Source organism: Perna viridis, chromosome 2 (genome assembly GCF_037379345.1).
Source record: "Perna viridis isolate PV_CMFRI_1.1 ecotype Kerala chromosome 2, ASM3737934v1, whole genome shotgun sequence".
Classification (NCBI taxonomy): domain Eukaryota; kingdom Metazoa; phylum Mollusca; class Bivalvia; order Mytilida; family Mytilidae; genus Perna; species Perna viridis.
In genome coordinates, this window is record NC_142446.1 from 41,745,113 (window position 1) to 41,765,671 (window position 20,559).

The following is a 20,559-nucleotide window of genomic DNA, read 5'->3' on the forward strand; positions in this document are numbered from 1 at the left end:
GTATATGTCGTATTTATTTTAGCAATGTACCAACAAGGGTGATAACTCGGGCAAGACAACAAAAAAAAACAAGAACAAAACGCAGCGGATACGAAAAGTGGGGACAGTAAGATCACAATGAGCACCTTTGACATAAACAAAGTTGACTTGTATTGTATCTTACAAATATCAGAAGATTCGACAGAGAAAGAGGTACATAACAAGTGTATGATTTCGTTGTTTATATATGTATATATCCTATAGCAAATTTGCTATTTTCTGCCTGCCCTGGTATGATACATGTAAGTGCTATTCTCTGTAAGAATCAGGCAGTGGTCGAACTATGGTGGGAAAAACACACATAAGTCTTTCCACGAAATCTTATTCAAAATGATAACTGAATTTCTTAAATACATAATAGTTATATCATTCGTTTTTTTGTGTCAGTAATTTTAGGTATAATTTCTATGAAGTGTATTGCAATTTCATCACCAAAGGGAAATAACTCACTAATACACAAAAATGTATTAAATAAATACCAATGTGTAATCCCCGTTTTGTGGTGATTCTCCCCAAACCAGTCTGAAAAAAAAAATAAGATTACTGCTATGTTTTATAACATTAAATGTTACCTCTTTCCAAAAAAAGAAAAAACATTATGTAAAATAAATATTTTTCATAGAAAACAGTACAAAATAAAAACAAACTTTTATAGGTAAGTTAAAGCTGAATTCACTTACTTTGAACTCTCTAAAATATACTACATTTTATATCCATTTAGTCATATTTATAACTTATACAATGTACTTGCCAGTAGAGATAGTATTAACACATTTAGTTAAATTTTACAAATTTTCTGTCAAAATCATGAGAACCACAGCTAAATTGCTGAGTCTATGCACTAGTATGCGATGAAGTATTATGAGAAAGCTCAGACAATACTGATTTATTTTACTTTATTTTATTTGTTTAATCAATTGCAGATTGTCAAAGCATACAGAAAGCGTGCTTTAAAATGCCATCCTGATAAAAACCCAGATGATCCCAAAGCAGGTTTGTATGCAAAACTTTTTAACATGCATGTTACTATTAGTATAGTACATTCAGCTGTCTTTAAGGATGTGTTTTATTTGATTTGTTGAAAACAAAATGAATATGACAATAATATATCTAATTTCTTCATTCCTTTCATACATTTAAACAATTATACATGCAAATAAAGCAAATAGTAAAGATTTAAACAATCATTCAATTTGTTTACATTACATAAGGTGGTAGAACATACCAAAGACAAGAGTAGCCTGAAATGCAGATTTCAATTAAAATAATGAATATCACTGAAATGTGATAATTAATTGTAAACTTTGATAACTGATAATTTAAAAAATCCACTGAATAAAACCAATCTTAGTGGTCCTTCTATTTAATGTATCAATAAGTAATAATGTCCAGACTCTTTTGTATGATGGTCTGTAAAGTCTCCAGAAAATGTTTAGCAAAAATATATAGGGAGACAGGTCATTGGGACTTTCAACTTGTTAATTAACATTTTTGTGTTTTTTCAGCTGAATTGTTTCATGAGTTGTCTAAGGCCCTAGAAGTTTTGACTGATGCTGCTGCAAAAGTAAGTATTTTTAATCATAAGAAATATTTGACCTTGCTAAGTTAATGAAATGTTTCCTATCCATTCATCGCCTTGATTTTTTACTTTGTTTTAAAATACATGTACTATCTCACATCTGTGAAGAATAAAAGTCATTAAGTCATTTCTATCCCAGTAAGTCAAGGATTTGTTAAAGCTTGAAAAAGAAATCAAATAATTCAATGGTATATTAAAATGAAATGTAAATTGTGTTCAATTTCCATATTTCATATTCTGCATGTACTTTATTTATAGGCTGCATATGATAAGGCTAGAAAAGCTAGGAAAGCTGCTGAACAAAGACACAGAGAACTTGACAAGAAAAGGCAAAAGTTAAAAGAAGGTATGGACATGCCTTGATTATCAGTGATTTGCTGGCTTAACAGTGAACCTTAGTAAAAAATACTGAAATATTCCATAAGAATCAGGGCTATTCAGTTGCCTTTCAGAACAGGATGAAGATAATTTTCATATTATTAATCAACTCTATTCTTTTCATTTCTTATTGTACTGCTGGATAGATTTTTAAATTGCATTAAAAGTTTACGAAAATCTTATATGAAACAGGATTTATGTGCAAAGTTTCAAGAATAGAGTTTAGATACATGTACATGTAAAATATGTCAAATTTATTTTTAGAAAACTATCATTAATTTAACTATTTTTCATATTTGTTGTGTAGAAGATTTTAAAAAGTCAATCATACTGAAATAGTAAATGAATGATTGATTTAAAACTTAAGGTAATCTCTTAATTAATGAGCAACTCGGTGGGTGTTTCTAGAAAAACAGAGGATGCTTACCCTACTGGTGCACCTGGTCCATGCTCCCAGTTTTTAGTTTAGTCCCAGTTGCTCATTTGCTTTTGTTACTTTGTATGTATAATTTTAGTTACTTTATGTTCTTTGTTGTGTATGTCTGTTTTCCATGTCTGGTCTTGTCCTTGGGTTACATTCTTTTGATTACCACTATAATCTTGGTTCTCTTGATTACTGTGTGATTACCACTATAACCTTGGTTCCCTTGATTACTCTTTGATTACCGCTATGACGGTGGTTCCCTTGATTACTCTTTGATTACTGCTATAACCTTGGTTCCCTTGATTACTCTTTGATTACTGCTATAACCTTGGTCCCTTGATTACTGTGTGATTACTGCTATAACCTTGGTTCCCTTGATTACTCTTTGATTACCGCTGTAACCTTGGTTTCCTTGATTACTATTAAATAGAAATGATATTTCTATAGTTCCTAAAGTTACTTCTGTCCAAGCTTTACGTTTATATATATATATTTTTTAAGTGTACTGTATTAACTGTTTCATTTGATACATCATGTAATATTAATTCTAGACTTAGAAGCTCGTGAAGAAGATGCTTATAAACAAAAGGAGACAGAAATTTATGCTGCAAAAAATCTAGCTACAGAGGTTTGTACTGTTGTATTGTTAATAAATAAAGGCAATTCAAAATTGATTTTTTTCATTTTAAGATACATTTCATAGAGCCTGTGGTGGAGGACATTTATTTTTATTTGTTTTTTCTTATTCTATAAGTGCACTTTTAGCAATGTTCATAGCTATCAAAACTAATAAATGACTCCTTGAGTTGCTTTTTATTCCCCCTGATTGGATGGTGTGTTTGTGTTTGTGTTTGTCTGTCTGTCTGTTCAAGATATTACGAATCTAACACATGTACGAGTGCAAGATAGCGAAATCTCAGATAGCCAAGATTTAATGGTTCTCTAACAAGGTGCTGCTGAGTTAAAGACTTATTTTATCTAACCAAAGGGTGTCTGAGATTTCCAAATTTTGCATGCAAAGCTGATATTTAATTCTTTTTCTCACTTTGAGTTTGTTTTCCAATCAAATGTTTAAATTGAAATGACCTACAAATTTATAGCTGTTCATGATGTATCAATGTCTGACAAAGTATACAATCATAAGAAAGATCATTTATTGTTGTTTTATTGATAAAATTGTAAATGATTGTAAAAAACCCCTCTTTTTGTGTCTTAAATTGTCTTTAATATGCATCTGTGCATTTAATCATAAATATTTTTGTTTTGTCATTACCCCTATAGCAGACATGATTTTTTTTCCATATTTTAGTGGAAATCCGTTATTTCAATTCCAGATTTTCCTGTTATGAGTCTTTTTTATGCCCCAACGACAAACAATTGGGGGGGGGGCATATTAATTTACCCGTCTGCCCGTTCTTCCTTTGGTCCGTCCAGATTACACAGGATCATGGCTTGTCCGGCTATCTCCTCGTAAGTTTTTGAACTACATCTAAAATATTTTACAGAGTATTTCAGCACATGATGGTGTGCAGGGCCAAAAGATTTTAATTTTCGTGAAATATTACGGAAATTGGTGATAGTTACATTTAGTCATTTTACTCAGAAATATATGGATCATGACTTGTCCAGCTATCTCCTTGTACAGTTTTTGAACTACATCTAAAATATTTTACAAGATATTTCCAGCATGAAGGATTTTGATTTTCGTGAAACATTATGGAAATTAGTGATAGTTACACTTAGTCATTTTCATCAGAAATAAGGCTATATGGCTTGTCTGGCTATCTCCTCCTGTAGTTTTTGAGCTACATCTAAAATATTTTTTGCAGGATGTTTCTACACATAACGATGGTGTGCAAGGTCATAGGATCTTGATTTTTGTGGAATATTATGGAACTGGGTGATTGTTGGACTTTGTAATTTTTGTCAGAAATATACCCCAAGCAACAAAGTTCGCGATTTTTTATTGGGGGTATTAAAATTTTTTATGTGTCCGTCAGTCTGTCCATCAGTCCTCTTTTTCTTATCAGAAGTATTTTTGCAGTGCTTAGCCTAACATACCAAAAATTTACTGCATCAACCAGCAGTACATAACCTTTCTGAATCTGCAAACCATGTCTTCATACAAAAATAAACATGTTCTTAATTTGGCAAATCTAATGAGCGGGGGCATCATTAGTGTCTTCCTGACACATTTGATTAATTAAAAAAATCACTACTAACAAATGACGCGGGGGCTGCTGTGACAAACTGAGCTTCTAGTTTAACTGTATATTTACTTCCGATTTTGCCAATTTCCTCTTTGTTTGTAGACCTCGTAAAATCATGTCTGATGTAGGCCCATGATGATTGAAATAAAATACTTTGAACTTTGTTATGGCAATAAAAATGTGTAATGATGAAATACCTCAGAGTTAAGAACCTGTTTTTCAGTTAATGTAGCTATTTTTCAGTAAGTAATAGGGACGGAATGTCAGCGACATCCTACATTTGTAGAGGGACAGAATGTTAGCAATGTCATACATATGTAGATTCTGTCAAAATATGAATGACTCAAAATGCTTCTGTCGGAAGTGACTTACACAGTTAGCATGCGATTGTGTAAACTTTTGATGCAGATGCATATCATGTCAAGCATATTACAGTTGGTTGAGATATCAGGGATATAACAACATAATGATGCATTGTATAGTTATACCAGATAGTTTTGTCCCTCATAGACAAAGCTTGAAATCATATTACATATGTGTATAATGGAGATGAATTATTTTAATTAAAATCAGCTGTTATGAATTGCTACACTGCCTTATGCTTTCAGAGTGTAAACCAGTGTTGCTTCTCTTAACATCTCTTTTTAATTGGATGTGGAAGATGAGAAAGATTATCTTTGGACATATGGCCTACAAAAAATATCTGTACAACCTGCTACATTTGTCCTTGCCAAGAAAAGTTGTAAAAACTGCATGGATGTTGCTTAAATTTGTATGTTTTTATGGTTGCCCATTGTTTGTGAATTAGTTTTCTAGATGAAACTTAATCTGAACTGTTTTTATCCTTTAAGATTGAGAGACTGAGGAAAGAGGGTTCACGATTACTTGAAGAAGAACAGAATCTGATGAAGGAACAAATAAAGAAAGGAAATGAGAGAGTACTTATTGAGGAAACAGAAGAAGAGGAGAGAACCCCAAAACTTAAGGTAGTTTTATATAAAAGATTAGTGCAGTTTTACATAGCAAACTTCTAAGCCTATGAAAGTGTTTATCAGAAAGACCTAATACAAAACTGCAAAGTAAAATAAAAAAATGCTGAATTATGATTATTTACTTGTGCAAAAAATTTCCTTCACCTGTATATAGAAAGAAATTGTTTGATTTTAACATTGATAAAAGTGTTCTAATAATTGCACAAAAAAGTTTTAATACAAATAAAATCTTAATGAAATGATGTAAGCTGGGCTTACTATGGTTAATTTCAAGGATCCATGCAATTTTCATACACTTTTAATTTTACAATGATTTGTATTTTAGTTTCAGACTAAAAGAAAACTCAGATTTTATTACTTTTTTAAGAATTTCTTTCAGGCATTGATTAGTAAGTTATTAAATCATTTCTATCTACATTGTGTATATAAAGCCCAGCAACCTGAATGATTATTGCTATGTAAGTATTTATTTAAATTTTAGATAAAGTGGAAAGCCAAAAAAGGAGATGACACTAATGGAGGTTATAGTTATGAAGTATTGAAAGGTCTTCTACATAAGGTACACTTATATTCTTATTTCAGTCTGCTCTTGAGTAGAAGGTTATGGTATTACTATAAATTTAATGCACCCTATTTGTTCTAGTTATAAAATGAATTGAAAAAAAATACCATGAAGAGTAAAGAAATAGTTATTCCTCCCCATCTTTGATGGGGAGACATATTGTTTTTGCCCTGTCTGTCTCTCCATCACACTTTTGTAAGCTTAACTGCTCAGAAACTACTGTACTAAATTTCATGAAAATTTGTTGGTACATGTACTTAGAACATGATATGTTGTTATGCATATTACCTGGATTTTATGATCCACTGAGTTTTGTTGAGTTGTACCCCTTTGAACTTTTGGAGACACATTTTTGATGGCAAACACATTTAATCTAAGAATAGGCTGACAGCGAATCAGATTATTCCCTGGAATCTGTTAAAACCTTGGGTGATTTGAAGTGGTGGTAATTCTTTTACAGAAGTTAAATCTTGCAGTTGATTAAAATGTCATATGCATTTTTAACCGCTGGTTAAGAATGGAAGAAGATAAAATATTGTTCATAAATGATTTTGTAACACCAGTATTATTAAAACCTATTATGTTTCAGTATGGAGATGTTATGAATCTGATTATTTCAAGTAAAAGAAATGGTAGTGCTATTGTAGAATTCAAGGACAGAGGAGCTGCAGTAAGTAGATTTTTCATGGGTTAAATTTTGTATGTCTTGTTTTAAGTTTTGATATTACAAAGGTCTTGTCAATATTGATAGGAGATTCTGAACTTTGATACTCAATATTGTGAGTTGCGTAGCTATAATGTATTTCAAAAAGCTAAGGCCTGGACATGCCTGCAATAGAAATCAACTGAAATAAATTCCTAACCCTTTTATGTTGTCTTGGCTATGCCACTGATTATACTGTGATAAAAACCTTACATTTCCCTTTTAGGCACAAGCTTTTTTTGCCCATATCATGACCTCTTGACTGAAGTAGTATTGTAAGTAGCTGTTGTCAGGCAGTATGTTGTACCTAAAATTTACTTGAAAAAAAAGCTTACACACCTGCATTCCCCCCTTTTTTTAGCAAGTTATCTGGATTGCTGTACCAATACAAAATTTGGGTGTTATACTTGTGTGCAGTTTCTATTTTGGTTCCAGTTTACAGGTTTAGGAAACAAAAAACAATTGAGGGATATTATTTTCTTGTATTATGTTGTCTCCATGAAGGAAAATTTCCTTTCATTATTTCATCGTACCAGTATCTGAAACTTTCATGTTATAGTCATGAAAAAAAGTTGATGTTATATACATTTATACTTTAGTGCATTGCAGCTGTTTATTTTTACCAAAAATAGCTGTGATCCTTTTTGAAATTTCAATGCAGTAACAAGAATTATTCTGATATACTTTTTTGATCAGTTTTTTTTAATCTTTCTTAAGAGTATGGCAGCACAATTTGAAAAAGGAAGAGCAGAAAACCCTTTGTCATTTGTATGGTTAGATGGACAGGAACCTGCTCCTTCCACAGTGCAGGTAACATTTAATGTATATATTATAGGCTTTCTGTTCCCTGCAGAGGTTACATTCAATATTTCAAAGCTATTTTATGTCAATGCATTACATATTGCTCTGTGCCTTTTTAAGTGAAGATGTTCAGTATGACAGAAAAAGCTTCACAATTTTTAATCAGCAGTGTACACATCCAGGAAAGTACATATATATAGAGAGAGAGCTAATAAGCAAGAGGAGTGTTCAGTAGTAAATCATGAAGAGATTTGTAAGTCTGTGGAGGAGATTGTTATATTATAAAAGTATATACTATAACTGGGAAATTTTTTGCACCTTCTGTGATCAATCTACTATCCCACAGCTTTAAATTCACAATCGTTCCTCGAATCTCATTAATATGTTCTTCAAAGAAAATACTCAAGACAGTTTAATTTGTCACAGGTCTTACCCCGTAAATAGTGTAAATAAAACTGCTGTGAAAATTTTACAGTTACAGTACACAAAACCTTGACCTATTAAAGAGTTCAGTCGAACGATCAAACAAATGTTCCCCACAATAAGGATGTAGCAAACTTCTCTAGATGTGGTGCAAATTTCTACTGAAAGAGGTTTTAAATCAATCAAATCTTTTACCTAGAACTGTTTTGAAAATTGTACCTCTCTTTGTTTTCTTAATTTCATCAACTGACAAGTTCATGTACCTATGAAGGTACTTACAAAATGTATATACTTATGGGTATCAATTTTTGTTGTTCATTTTCATTTTGTTTGTAGAGTTTAAAATTCATTCATTTGAACCTCTAAGTTTTCAATGGTGATATCACATTTTGTTGAGAATTTGATTAAGTGGTTTGCCAAGATCCTGAAAATGTTGAAAATTGGTACACCATGAAAAATGATTCTTTCTACAGTGTTCTTAATTTATCCCTTGATAAATGAAACCTGTCTCCATGCTTGTTTTGATTTAAAACTTCATTTTTGACAAGAAAGAAATATTGTATAAAATTTGTCTAAAACATGCTATTAAGACATTTTAACCTGATTTGAAGAAAATATCATTTACTTTCTTTCAGTAAAATTTCACTTCCGGGTTGTTTGTTTACTTTTCTTTAACAAAAATCTTTTATTTCATGGCTATATATTGATGCATAATACACATGCCCATGTTCTGGAAATAATTTCTATGTAAAAATGTGCGCATAATTTACACCAAAATAGGGTACTTTGACCAAAAAGTGAATTACTCTACAGATCAAGTTGTTAAATTTAGCAGGGAGATTGACAGACACCTGTTACACTGATTAATATATTGCAGGAACCTGTTTCCTCTAGTAATGATGATTTTGAAAGCTTAGTTCTACGAAAGATGAGACAAGCTGAGGAAAGAAAGAGATTGATAGAACAAATGAAAGATCAAGATGGAGACAGCTGATAGCAGGAAATAGACTAGTACAACCAGAATCTTTCAGTGTTATAAGTGCTTAGGTGCATTGATGTTCGGGCAGGCCATATGGTAAAGCCTTTCCAGCAGAACAAAAACTACAATGATTGTGTACTAGTTACTTGTAGTGCAAGGTTTATTAGCATGGCTCTATGAATTGCTATTTCTTACCAGTGATTTAGTACTGGTGGTGTGTTTTTAAAACCTCAATAGCCATGAAGATAGATAAAGTGATTAGATTTTGAATTTGTTGATGAAACTGAAAAGATTTTTGTTTGTGAATTGTTATTGCATTAAAGTTTAGATAAGAATGTATTAACATTTTTACTATCTATTGAGTTAAACCATTGAGTAAATTATCATTTCAGTTAAAGTCTCTGCAATATCATTTGAACCAAAAAAAGAAAAATTTGACATTTTTTATGACCATGTCTATTACACTTGAAAAGGTTTGATAACTGCTCAGTATGACATTTGCAAATAACTGATAGAAAATGGTCTGGCTAAACATAGAAAAACATTTAAGGTATACCATAAACCCACCTATTTTTGTTAGTGATTTATTTACGCTTATTTCACAAGCAAGAAAATAAATCACTGTGAATATGTCCTTCCATTATGAAATGCATGTTAAAGAGAGGCTAAGTCATGAAAAAATAGTAGCCAAATGGAATCCACAAGAAAACAGTTGGTTTATGGTATAGATAAAAGAACATACATGTATAAAACTATTAACTTGTAAAATTAATTTTAAATTGACCACATTGTATACTATAAACTGAGAAGTTTTCACTGTAGTCTTATTTATGCAAAAAGACTCATAATGTAAAAATTAAGCTGTCAGGAATGATTTCATATAATTTTACCTACAATTGCAAATTGAAAACAACATGAAAGTAGATTGACTGCAAAATCTGTGAAAAGAAGAGGTAAAATTTCTCAATATCAAGTAAAATTCATTTCAGTCTTCTTTATCTTTTTCACGACATGAACGTTGGCCTATTCCATTGATATGTAGTGCTTAGCGGGATGCTTTCATCATTATAGTTTCCAGCTACTAGCTTGATTTAAACGTATGGTGTGTTAGTCTAATTTAGCAGATTCCGAGAGTTTGATGGAGACCAACACAATTTTCTCTATTTATTAGAACTTTGTCCTGTGTATCTTTGTCATGTGTTAGTTTTCTTCTGAGTATTTTACCACTAGGAAGTTTTGGTATTTCCTTAACTATTTCCAGACCTCCTCTTAGCTGTTTGTATGGTGACACCCTATCTGAAAAAGTAATTGGCATCAAATTATATTAGTTGGTCTATGTGTAAGTCATCCAGTACTGTGCATTGAAATTACTGTCTGATGGTAGTAGGGGTATAGTCATGATTGCATTGGAGAAAATAGCTCTTAAAAAGATATGCCATAACTAGGATTAGATTTCAGGCTTGGTTACTACACCATCCAGATCTATGACTAGGTTATATTTCAACCATATGCTCAAAGTTGGGCTTTAGGGGTATCTTGAGCGGGCATTGGCTCTCAGATTCCTGGTGTTACTTAGTCTTATAATTTAAAATAATGCCTTACATATCATTATTCTTTTCCTTACCATTTACAAACTTCTGTAGTACATCTCCGTCTATTTGAGAATTAAGTACAACATAAGCCTTTGGGACTTCCCCAAGCACATCAAGTGGTATTCCAACTACTGCTGCTTCTACTACTGCATCATGGGATAGTAATATAGATTCCAGATAGGTTGGTGGTATCTGTAGGAAAGATTATAAATATTTAGAGGTGTCTACTAATTATTTGTACATGGGAGTTTTTTTAAGACTGTTTAGTTTATAAGAATGTGGCATAAACTGAAAAAAAATAATATATCATTTCCATTATTGTAAAATCAAACATTATAAGCATTTTAGAAATATTGCTGTTTTGTCATTTGGGGAGCAACTTTTTGATTTTTATTGGGGACTAGGATCAAATTTGAAATAAAAAGGCAGGACGATGATGTATGGTTAGGAAATATCCAGGATGAATGATTGGGTACAGTAAAAAGGCAGCAGGCAAGTGGTAGAAAAAAAAATCAGGATCTGCTTTGAGTAAAAAGTCTAGGATTAGGACAAGATAGAGTAAAAAAAAAAAAAAATTAGGTCAGAAATTATACTGAAAAAAACCTAGCTCCCCTCTTTTAAACATGTATCAAATAAATTGAAATGTGAATTTTAATTATTGTAATTACAACCCGATCACATAATTTGCAATAGTTTCTGAATTTAAATATATCTTAAATAAAATCACTAACATTGTATTGCTGGTTTTTGGTTTTGCAATACAAATGTTAGGGGTATTCTTCTTAAATATAGAACCTCTTTATTTTATATTAATTCGAGTATTTAATTTGTTGTGGTAGAGAATCTATTTGTGTTAAATTTGCATTGACAAATGTAAAGAAATTACAATACCTGATAACCTTTGTATTTAATGATATCTTTAAGTCTATCCACTATAAAGTAATGACCGTCTTCATCATAGTATGCTATATCTCCTGCAATGCACATTTAGCTGGATTGTTTGAATGATTGATTATTGATAGGCACAATTTCCCTTCATTTGGGTTTGGTTTCCGTTTTCTTTTTTTTTTTTTGCTACCTTACCCCCTATTTTCCCATCATAAATGACATTATAATTGGACATGAAGAAAAAAAAATTGACATGGCCTATGTTATAGCCATCTTGCACTGAAAGTAGGCAGATGATTGGCCATGTGGCCCATTTGAAATACAAGTTTTGAAGGAATAACTAAAACTGAAAATCTATCATTGCTATAAGGCACTGGATGGAGTTACTCTGCAAAGTAACAGCATGAAAAATCATTGTTATTTGAGAGGCTAATGGAGACTAATATTTGGACTGGTTACTGGTTGTGGACACGTTTTAATTAAAGAATTAATAATTATTTTTCTTATTGTTTTTTTTACATATTGTATAGATAAAAAATCATATTTGTTATTCTTCATTATCTATTGATTTTGAGTATTTACTATTCTATATTAATAAATGATGAATTAGATAAAAGTATATCATATAAGCAAGAGGAAGCTGAATTGAATTGTATTGTAAAGTGTATAACGAGGATGCCCACTTACAAGCAATTGTTTCATATAAAAAGAATTCCTTACCTAAGAAGAGGTGACCACCATTTTTTTTTATAAAAAACAAATGCCTGTGATGGATGCGCCGAAAATGCAACCAAAAGTAACCTTATTTATGAACAGAAAACTTTCTAATTGTGAGTTTATTTCCTCGTTCCATGATGTTTATTTTCTATAAATTAGTCTTTCGCTTACACGGTTTTAAAATACAAAACATTTTCAAGTAATAACAAAAAGCAAATCAGTTATTGTTACTTCAAATTAATCAGATCTGAAACCTACAATCGTTGAGGTAATTAGTCTCCATTTATGTAGCTTCTCAAGTAACAATTATTATTTTTTTCTTATTGTTTCTTTTCCAGGAAAAACATAGTCGGTTCGTTGCTTCAAAGATGACATTTTAGTTATGTTGGCAATCGCACTTAAAACCAGCTTAAAAATATTAAAATTGAAAATAAGGCATGGTAAAACAATACAATTAATGCATTGTTACCTGTTTTTATCCAACCATCTTCTGTAATGGAGTTTTTAGTTGCTTCATCATTGTTTATGTAGCCTTTCGTGACCTGTGGTCCTCTTGCCCAGACTTCTCCGGATTCGTAAGGGTTTTCTATGGTCTCTTTGGTTTCTATATCAACTAGCTTAATACATGTATATGTTAGAAAGTGATTATCTAAGTGTATTGTTTCGACATCACAGCTTTCATCAGTGTTTCATAAAAAAATCAATAGGCATGTTTTTTAGATGATTAATATCGTTTTATCATTACAAAGATTAATTTACACTATAAAGGCAGAAGCTTTTTGTTTTACAAAAAAAATGATTTTGACTAATGGTATAAGTTTCTAGATGCAAAAGGGAGTAGAACAGGTTAACTTTTTATTGCATAAATGAAGGCTTTGTAAATGTATACCTGGAACATCGGCCTTAATTAGTTTTTTCAAAACCTATATTGGCTGTTTGTATTATAGCTAAGCCTTATTTCTATGATCGATTTCCATCTGATTTGTATGTTTATATTGCGCCAGAACTTGCAAATAATTGAGGTGCTACAGACACATAAATGTCAAAGGATACGGATTATTTATGGTCTAACGTTATCAGAAAAAAACGGTTTAAATCACGCGTTTTGAAATATGGAAGATAGTTTTTGCATCCGTTTGTTTATTTGATTTGGCGTGATCTATACACTAGAACAACTGATTGACTAGACTGCTACAGGACGGAAAAGTTTAGTTTACTGTTAAAACCAAAACGATCTTTTATAGTAAAGTGCACAGCACATAACCCAACCTTACTGAATGATTCAATGTACGTACGTTGACTGATAGGCAGTGGTCGTGAACATCTTACCTGGTCGTTTAATTTTATTCTATTCCCTCGTGAGAAAGGAACCTTGTTCAGTTTAAACAAATTAAAATAGTCCCATAAACAGAAATAATGCATACTTCATTTTATCTCCTAGTTATAAAATAAAAAAAATACCAATCATGTATTTTATAAATTTCGATAAGCTGTTCACGTGTTTCAAGGAGTAACCTCTGATCAGCAGCATTAGAATCAAATATATAGAAAGATCTTAATCCAAAAAAAAAAAATGTATACAAGAAGTACTCAAAACCAATATTATCGGAAAAGACATTTCAAGATTTGACAGAGGACATGTGATTAGCATACCTTTGCCTCAGTATTTGGTACCGGTTTACCAATAGATCCATACTTATAACAACCCACAGGGTCGGTGAATATGGCACCACTGGTCTCTGACATTCCATATCCTGTTAGAAACGAATACAAAATAATGACTCGTCTTGCTTATTTGTTTTGCCGAGTTGTTCATCCAGAATTTACCATTGACTCTGCTCATATCTTAACTCCCATTAAAATAAAGTAGCTTTTATTTGTTAATGATATGCGAATTTTTCAGTATTAACATTAAAAAACTGTTTTATAGCTATTGAAGTAAAATTCGACCTTTCAACTTCTAACCTTGTCTTACTCCTTCGATACCGAGTCGAGACACCATTTGTTCTGTGAGTGATTTACTCAAAGGAGCTGCTCCTGAGTATGGTGTATGGAGACTACTTAAATCATACTGATCCACCAATGGGTGCTTTGCGAAGAAGTTGACTAGTGGTGGTGCTATAAGGCTAAATGTTCCCTGAAACATTAATTACAAGTTCGATTGAAAAAAAAAGAATGAAAGCAAAATATGCATCGTACAAGCATCGTATAACTATATCCTTTGGCTGTATACATGCAAGTCCTCTTTGTAGTTTAAACGCGCGTCTTGGGAGTATTGGAAATACCAGCAGTGAAGATGGAGTAAATGTGACAAAAGGTTCTGTTTCTGGAGAAATCATAATAGTTCATGATTTCACACAGAAAACAACGTAAAGCTGTACAGATTACATCAATACAAATTAAAGACACGTGACCATGTTATAATTGTTTTAAGCATAGTCAGGTAGTTCATAATCGATTCTTACTGTTTTTACTGTTATTGTTTGTAAATTGTCCCTTTAATCTGATGTACGATAATAACGACGCATACTGTATTAGCTGAATTTAGGTTATAAGTTTCAAAGAGGGTGCCGTATGAGAAAGTTCGATATCAGTATAGCTTATTAGAATTTTCAATGTATGATTGTTCTGAACAAGCTCTGGCCCCAGGCCTTCTATAATGAGAAAAAATCTGTAAGTAACGCCTTCGATGAACTTTTTGATTTGAGACCAAAATTTTATGCTCCAATTTCTTTCAACGACATGAATCAAACAAGAACTAATTTAACACAGGGAATATAATTGACTTAGCCAGACATGATACAGTATAGTATGCCTGTGGCATATCGTTTATTTCATTCATGACATTGTAATGTCTGGTATCGGGCTGTGATTATTTGATAGCGATTTGTGATGTAATACCCTGTGATTCTGAATGGCTTCCAGGTAAGACTCCGGATCAAACCTTGGTAGTATAACTGAACCGGCTCCCTGTGACAACGGATTCAGCATACCAATCATCAGCCCAGCTATATGAACCATCGGCAGACAGGATATGGATTTTTCTTCCCCGGATACAAACGGTATAATTGTTGGGTGCCTATGAGTACAAAGACATTAGCGTTTAGAGATGCTATTTCCGATTGATACATCCTCCATGATGTGCTTTGTTGCTTTTATATTTCATATGTAAGAATGATACTTTTGGTTCTATGCAAAATAACAGATGATATAGACCTAGGGATGTTTTAGGCCTTGTGTGTCGTGTGATTTATATTCAGCATGTAACTAATTACACAATTCAGATATTTTAAGATCTAGCTATAGTTGTAACCAATGTTTTGTAATTTTTCAACAAAATAAATAATTTTCGCATTTGGAAGTTACTTGTAAAATATATGTCCTTTACTAACGCATTGTGGATCAATGAAGCAACAATGGACTCTTTGCTTTTGTCATTACCTTCGCACCAGAGAGCGTGGGGCTTGATGTTTGTTTTGCATGGGTAAGTTACTACGACTCTGTCATTGCAGAACAATTATAGTTTTTTTTCTAAAATTCATTAAAATGATTTGGACAGCGTCTTGCAAGAACAATAAAAAAAAAAAACAAAAAACAAAAAACAAGAGGCTCTCGAAGAACCTGAATCGCTCACCTGGCAAACCATGCCCTATTAACTACGTAAAGGTACCATGCTTTGTTACCATGTTTGACAAAAAATTGCAGAAAAAGACCATATACGGATGAAGTTCAACTGAGTACCTAGAAAATTTTGGAAATGCCTTCAAAGTGTTTTAGAACCTCTGGAAAAAAGTCAGGCAGGGAACGCTCTTTGTCCTTTTATTTCACCGGGTCTGAGGGGGCATTAGCCCAGTATACATTTGTTGAAAAAGAACATGAAGTGAAGTTTAACCATGGCTATACAACATTTTCATCACCGCCATTCAACTCAGGAGATTACATTTACCATATAAATCAAATATTATTGTAATTAAAGCAAATATAAAAATCAGCGGGGAAAATGCCCCCCCCCCCCCCCCCACGAACAAACTTTAGTCATTACCATTCAACTTAGAACACAATGTTACCTACATATACAAAAATTCATTAGAATCTGAGCAAGTGGTGAAAATGGTCGCAAAATGGCAGCCATTCTGAAAATGGCCGACTCAAAATAATTTCAATACTGCCAGTGAACTCAGAATATCTTGTTTATCATATGAGTAGCTTTCATCTTAAATATTCTTCTATAGTCGAGTAAAAGTAGCAAAAAAGCAGTTTGACCCCGGTGTTCTATTTTTAGTAACGTCGGCCATGTTTTTTAACTGATGAAAAAAAATAAATAATGAGTTTGTGCAGGATACCCTAAAAACATTTATGTCAACTTTCATTCAATTTCGTTGAGTGGTTTCACGTGAAAATAAACAAAAAATGTTTCAAGGGCCATTACTCCTACACCACGCGACGAGTCTTCTGATGGTGAACAAAATAACCTCAATTGCTATAAATTCAGCGGGTTTTGGATTAATTATTTGCAAAAAAAAAAAAATATATTTTGAGCCCAATGTTCTATTATTAGTTATAGCGACCATTTTTTATGGATCAAAATCCAAACGGTCATTTTGTGCAAGATACCCTAAGAAACAAACTATCAACTTTCATTTAATTCTGTCAGAGGAGATTTTAAAACTAATAACATCAAAAATTTCAAAAAAGAGCAATAACTCCAACATGGGTCAAAAAATTTTCACCAAAATTAGACCACAGATAGAACTCATCATGCTGAACACTTTAACCCAATTCAGAATTAGGTTAAACCTAACGGTTTTGGAGATATATGCAAAAAATGCTGTCTGGTCCCTATGTTCTGTTTTTAGTAACGGTAAATGTTTCTTTAACAAATCAAAAATCAAAAATGTTATTTTGTGCAGGATACCCTTAAGAACAAGCGTGTGAAATTTCATCCAAATCCATTTAGTAGTTTCAGAGGAGATAATGTTTGGAAAATTGTAAACGACGACGATGACGGACGCCAAGTGATAGCAATAGCTCACTTGGCCTGCAACTAGGTGAACTAAAAATAGACAGTGCGCATATTTAAAATAATTTAAGGCAACTGAAGCTGAAGTGACATGCCTGCTTTCAACATTAATGCTAATAACTTCATTATTATGCTACCTTAATAGACTTAGTTCAGCCACCAAGTTCTGATGAGTTAGAATAACCCCCTTTGGTAATCCTGTAGTGCCGCTTGAGTATGGTATTAATGCTGCATCTTTGCAGGAATCTATCCTCACGTCTGGAAAACTTGTTGACTTGTGTGTAAGAAGTGTTTCAAAGGGTCTGTAAAACTCGGAGTATCCCATAACTATTACCTCCTGAAATACATAAAAAAATACGTTAAATCCTGAAACATATAAAAGTTGTAGCTACGGTGAAGGTTATTTGAAAAAAAAAAGACCTTGGGTAAAGGCCATTGATGAAAGGCGCATCTTCATTTATTAAAGTATTCTTTGGTCCCCAACTTTTAAAGAACGAAAGTATATGTATGTCGCTTTTGTTTAAAGAGGTATAAAGTTCTTTCATTTGAGGGTAATGCAGTTTAATTATCATCCCATCTCGGTTAGATTGATTTAGAATTACTTTCCATTTGTATTTTTGAATTGAATTCCCTATAGTTTTGTCAAATTATATATGACCTGCGTTGTATTTTTGTTGGTTTTTTTTTAATTGTGATGTTAATTTTGTCGATTTCATTTTTAAGAAACTGTAGACTATCTAAATGATACTGGCATTTTCAGAATATTGTCTAATCAAGTCAACAGTATAACAATGTGACATTTTGTCAAGTGAACTTTAGTCAGTTTACCATAAGAACGCTACCTGCATAGTAGGAATTTTGGATGCTGCTTTTCCCGCCTTTGTAACGCATTCTGGAGTGGCTACTATAAATTTTGTTTTGGTGTCGTTCAGCTGCACAGATAACTCATCTGAAGCACAGTCACAGACGGAGTTTAAAACTATAACATCAAATCTGAATAGTATACCCCTATTTGTACATAAATCGCATGATTCAAAACTTTGTTGTGTGAGTACAACAGAGTATGGTAGCATCAAATTGATTTTTGTTAAATTTTAGCTTCTTGGTAAGTTTTTTTCATTTCAATTAACGACTTAGCCTATTTTGTCCTTGCGAGACTCGTAAGAACTGTCAATGACATTAAAAACATCCTAGTCGTAGTAACTTTTTAAAACTTATATAGATTTGCTTGGCCTTTGATACATCAACTCTTAACAATAAATGAATTCAGCTGTGGGCTTGATTTCTTCTCATTTATCAGAGCTAGAGTGTTTTTTCGGAGATCTCAATTTGCTTTAGGAGATGACTCGCATCTGGAGGATTTCAGAAAATTCTTCATTTCCTTTGATATGGTTATTTGATCGATCCATTTTCTTTATGTCTTATTTCATACAATCTAAATGTTCTGAAAATTAAGCAATTACATTTTCTCTAGTACAATAATTCTGTTCAGGGGAGGATTTCGATACATTAAAAAGTGTTGATGTATCAGATTTCTTATATTACCTCACTAAGACATCAAATATTAAACAGAATTATGATATTGCTATTACAGAAAGGCAGGGATGAGTCTATCTGGATGAGCAGTTTGTCGAAATGCTCATGTAAATTTGATATGACTTTGAAGTTTACATACCAACAGTTAACTGTGAGTTCGCTATTGTCAGGATAGCGCCATTAGCTGTTACTCCACAAAACACATGAGCAAATTCTGTCCGATTGGTTCCGTATAAACATACCACATCACCTTTCTGCAGCCCTAATTGTCGAAATCCATTTGCTACTGAAAGAATCTCAGATTCCAGTTGAATAAAACTGGTCTCCGCTCCTGTTATTCCATTTATCTGGAGAATGAAGAATTTACACATGTACGTAAAGAGGTATTTTGCACCATTTAAAAAAAGTGTTTTAATATCTTTGTAATCTCTGAATATCTTGTTTGTTTCCGGAATAAACATATTATACATTGATTTTTTTATGATTTGTTATGTCGCTATTGGTGAAGGTGATAACTTCAATTGGTTCTGTATTTTATATGGGCTTGAGCTCGTCTGATTATGGCGTTTTTTTTTTAATTTTCAAATGAAGTTAATGGTACTCTCTCAGCAAATGGTATATAGCGTAGAAATCAATATTGTCCATTCTATATTTGGTTATAGGCTTTCTATGTCATACAAAACATCTTATCTTTCCAAGTATACAAGGTTAAGAAGGCTTGTATATGTATGATTATCATTCATGATAACAAAATCCTACTCACCAATGCCGCCTGATTCTTATACTTTCTCACATCTTTCAATATAAATTCCGTTATGGAGGTGTCTGAAATCTCAACATGGTATGCTGACTTGTGGTATTTTTTAGTTATTTGGACACCAAAGTGTTTCCGTAGCTTAGCACATGAAATACAAAGTATCCTCAAAGTATTCGAGGCCATATTCTATTACATAATGTTCAAGATTAATTTAGTTGATAAGGTGACAAGAAATTATAGTTAATATTTAGTTCAACTGGTTAAAAGAATATAACTGAGATAAGGACACAAACACTGTAATACTCATTATATTGTCTAGTTATATAATTATGTTCAAGTTCTATTAATTTTACCGTATTGCAGAAGTTCTTGGACCACTTCAACACGAAACGGTATCGTACTTCAACGAGGAAAAAAACCTAAACAAATAAACGCAATTAGTAGATACCTTTAAAAGAAAAACTTAGTAAAAGAAGCACCGCCACCAAAATGCGCATAACTTAATATATAAACGTAGTGTTTGCGAATAATTGAAAACTTTGCTATTGGTTCCAATTGTTTTTTTGTTTGTTTGTTTGTTTTTTGTCTTAATTGTAATTGTAATTGTGTCATGACGTGTAAGGGCCTTGTTTTGTTTTTTTGTATGTGTTTTGTTTTAATACTCAGACTGATAGGTGTTATAATTGATTAGGCTTTGCCCTATAACACATTTCATGCATTTCATGACGAGAACGATTGACAAATCGAACATATCCTTCTTTGTACTAGTCCGACAAGCTGAGATCTTTAGGCACGAACCATTTTCTTATGGTTGGGTGGGGGGGGGGCTGGGATTTCCTAATTTAATTTTTTTTTTTTCAGATCAAAATAAAATTGGAATTTTTTTTTTACACTTTCAGCAATTTTTTTTTTTTTTTTTTTGAGAAAGTAATCTATTTTTTTTTATTTGAATTTCCTGA

The 20,559-nt window shown here is 32.2% G+C and overlaps 2 protein-coding genes across 3 annotated transcripts; one reads left to right on the plus strand and one right to left on the minus strand.

Moving 5' to 3' along the window:
• The first annotated feature begins 36 nt into the window (after positions 1–36).
• Positions 37–9,429, plus strand: LOC148625119 (dnaJ homolog subfamily C member 17-like). The gene is made up of 10 exons (XM_088568425.1): positions 37–192; positions 963–1,032; positions 1,545–1,603; positions 1,877–1,964; positions 2,972–3,048; positions 5,482–5,616; positions 6,104–6,181; positions 6,774–6,854; positions 7,605–7,697; positions 8,989–9,429. The coding sequence occupies exons 1-10, from the start codon at positions 118–120 to the stop codon at positions 9,103–9,105; spliced, it is 873 nt and encodes a 290-aa protein (XP_088424551.1). The 5' UTR covers positions 37–117; the 3' UTR covers positions 9,106–9,429.
• LOC148625120 (putative 4-coumarate--CoA ligase 1) lies at positions 9,426–20,515 on the minus strand. 2 transcript variants are annotated; one of them, XM_088568410.1, is made up of 11 exons: positions 19,607–20,515; positions 18,983–19,190; positions 18,150–18,286; positions 17,445–17,644; positions 15,189–15,366; positions 14,253–14,424; positions 13,941–14,041; positions 12,757–12,904; positions 11,574–11,656; positions 10,715–10,874; positions 9,426–10,386 (listed from the first exon to the last, which is right to left on the minus strand). In XM_088568410.1, the coding sequence occupies exons 1-11, from the start codon at positions 19,781–19,783 to the stop codon at positions 10,208–10,210; spliced, it is 1,743 nt and encodes a 580-aa protein (XP_088424536.1). In that variant the 5' UTR covers positions 19,784–20,515; the 3' UTR covers positions 9,426–10,207. The 2 variants fall into 2 exon arrangements, with proteins under 2 accessions (XP_088424536.1, XP_088424537.1); XM_088568411.1 differs by having other exon boundaries at positions 18,150–18,256; positions 19,607–20,513.
• Positions 20,516–20,559: the final 44 nt, after the last annotated feature.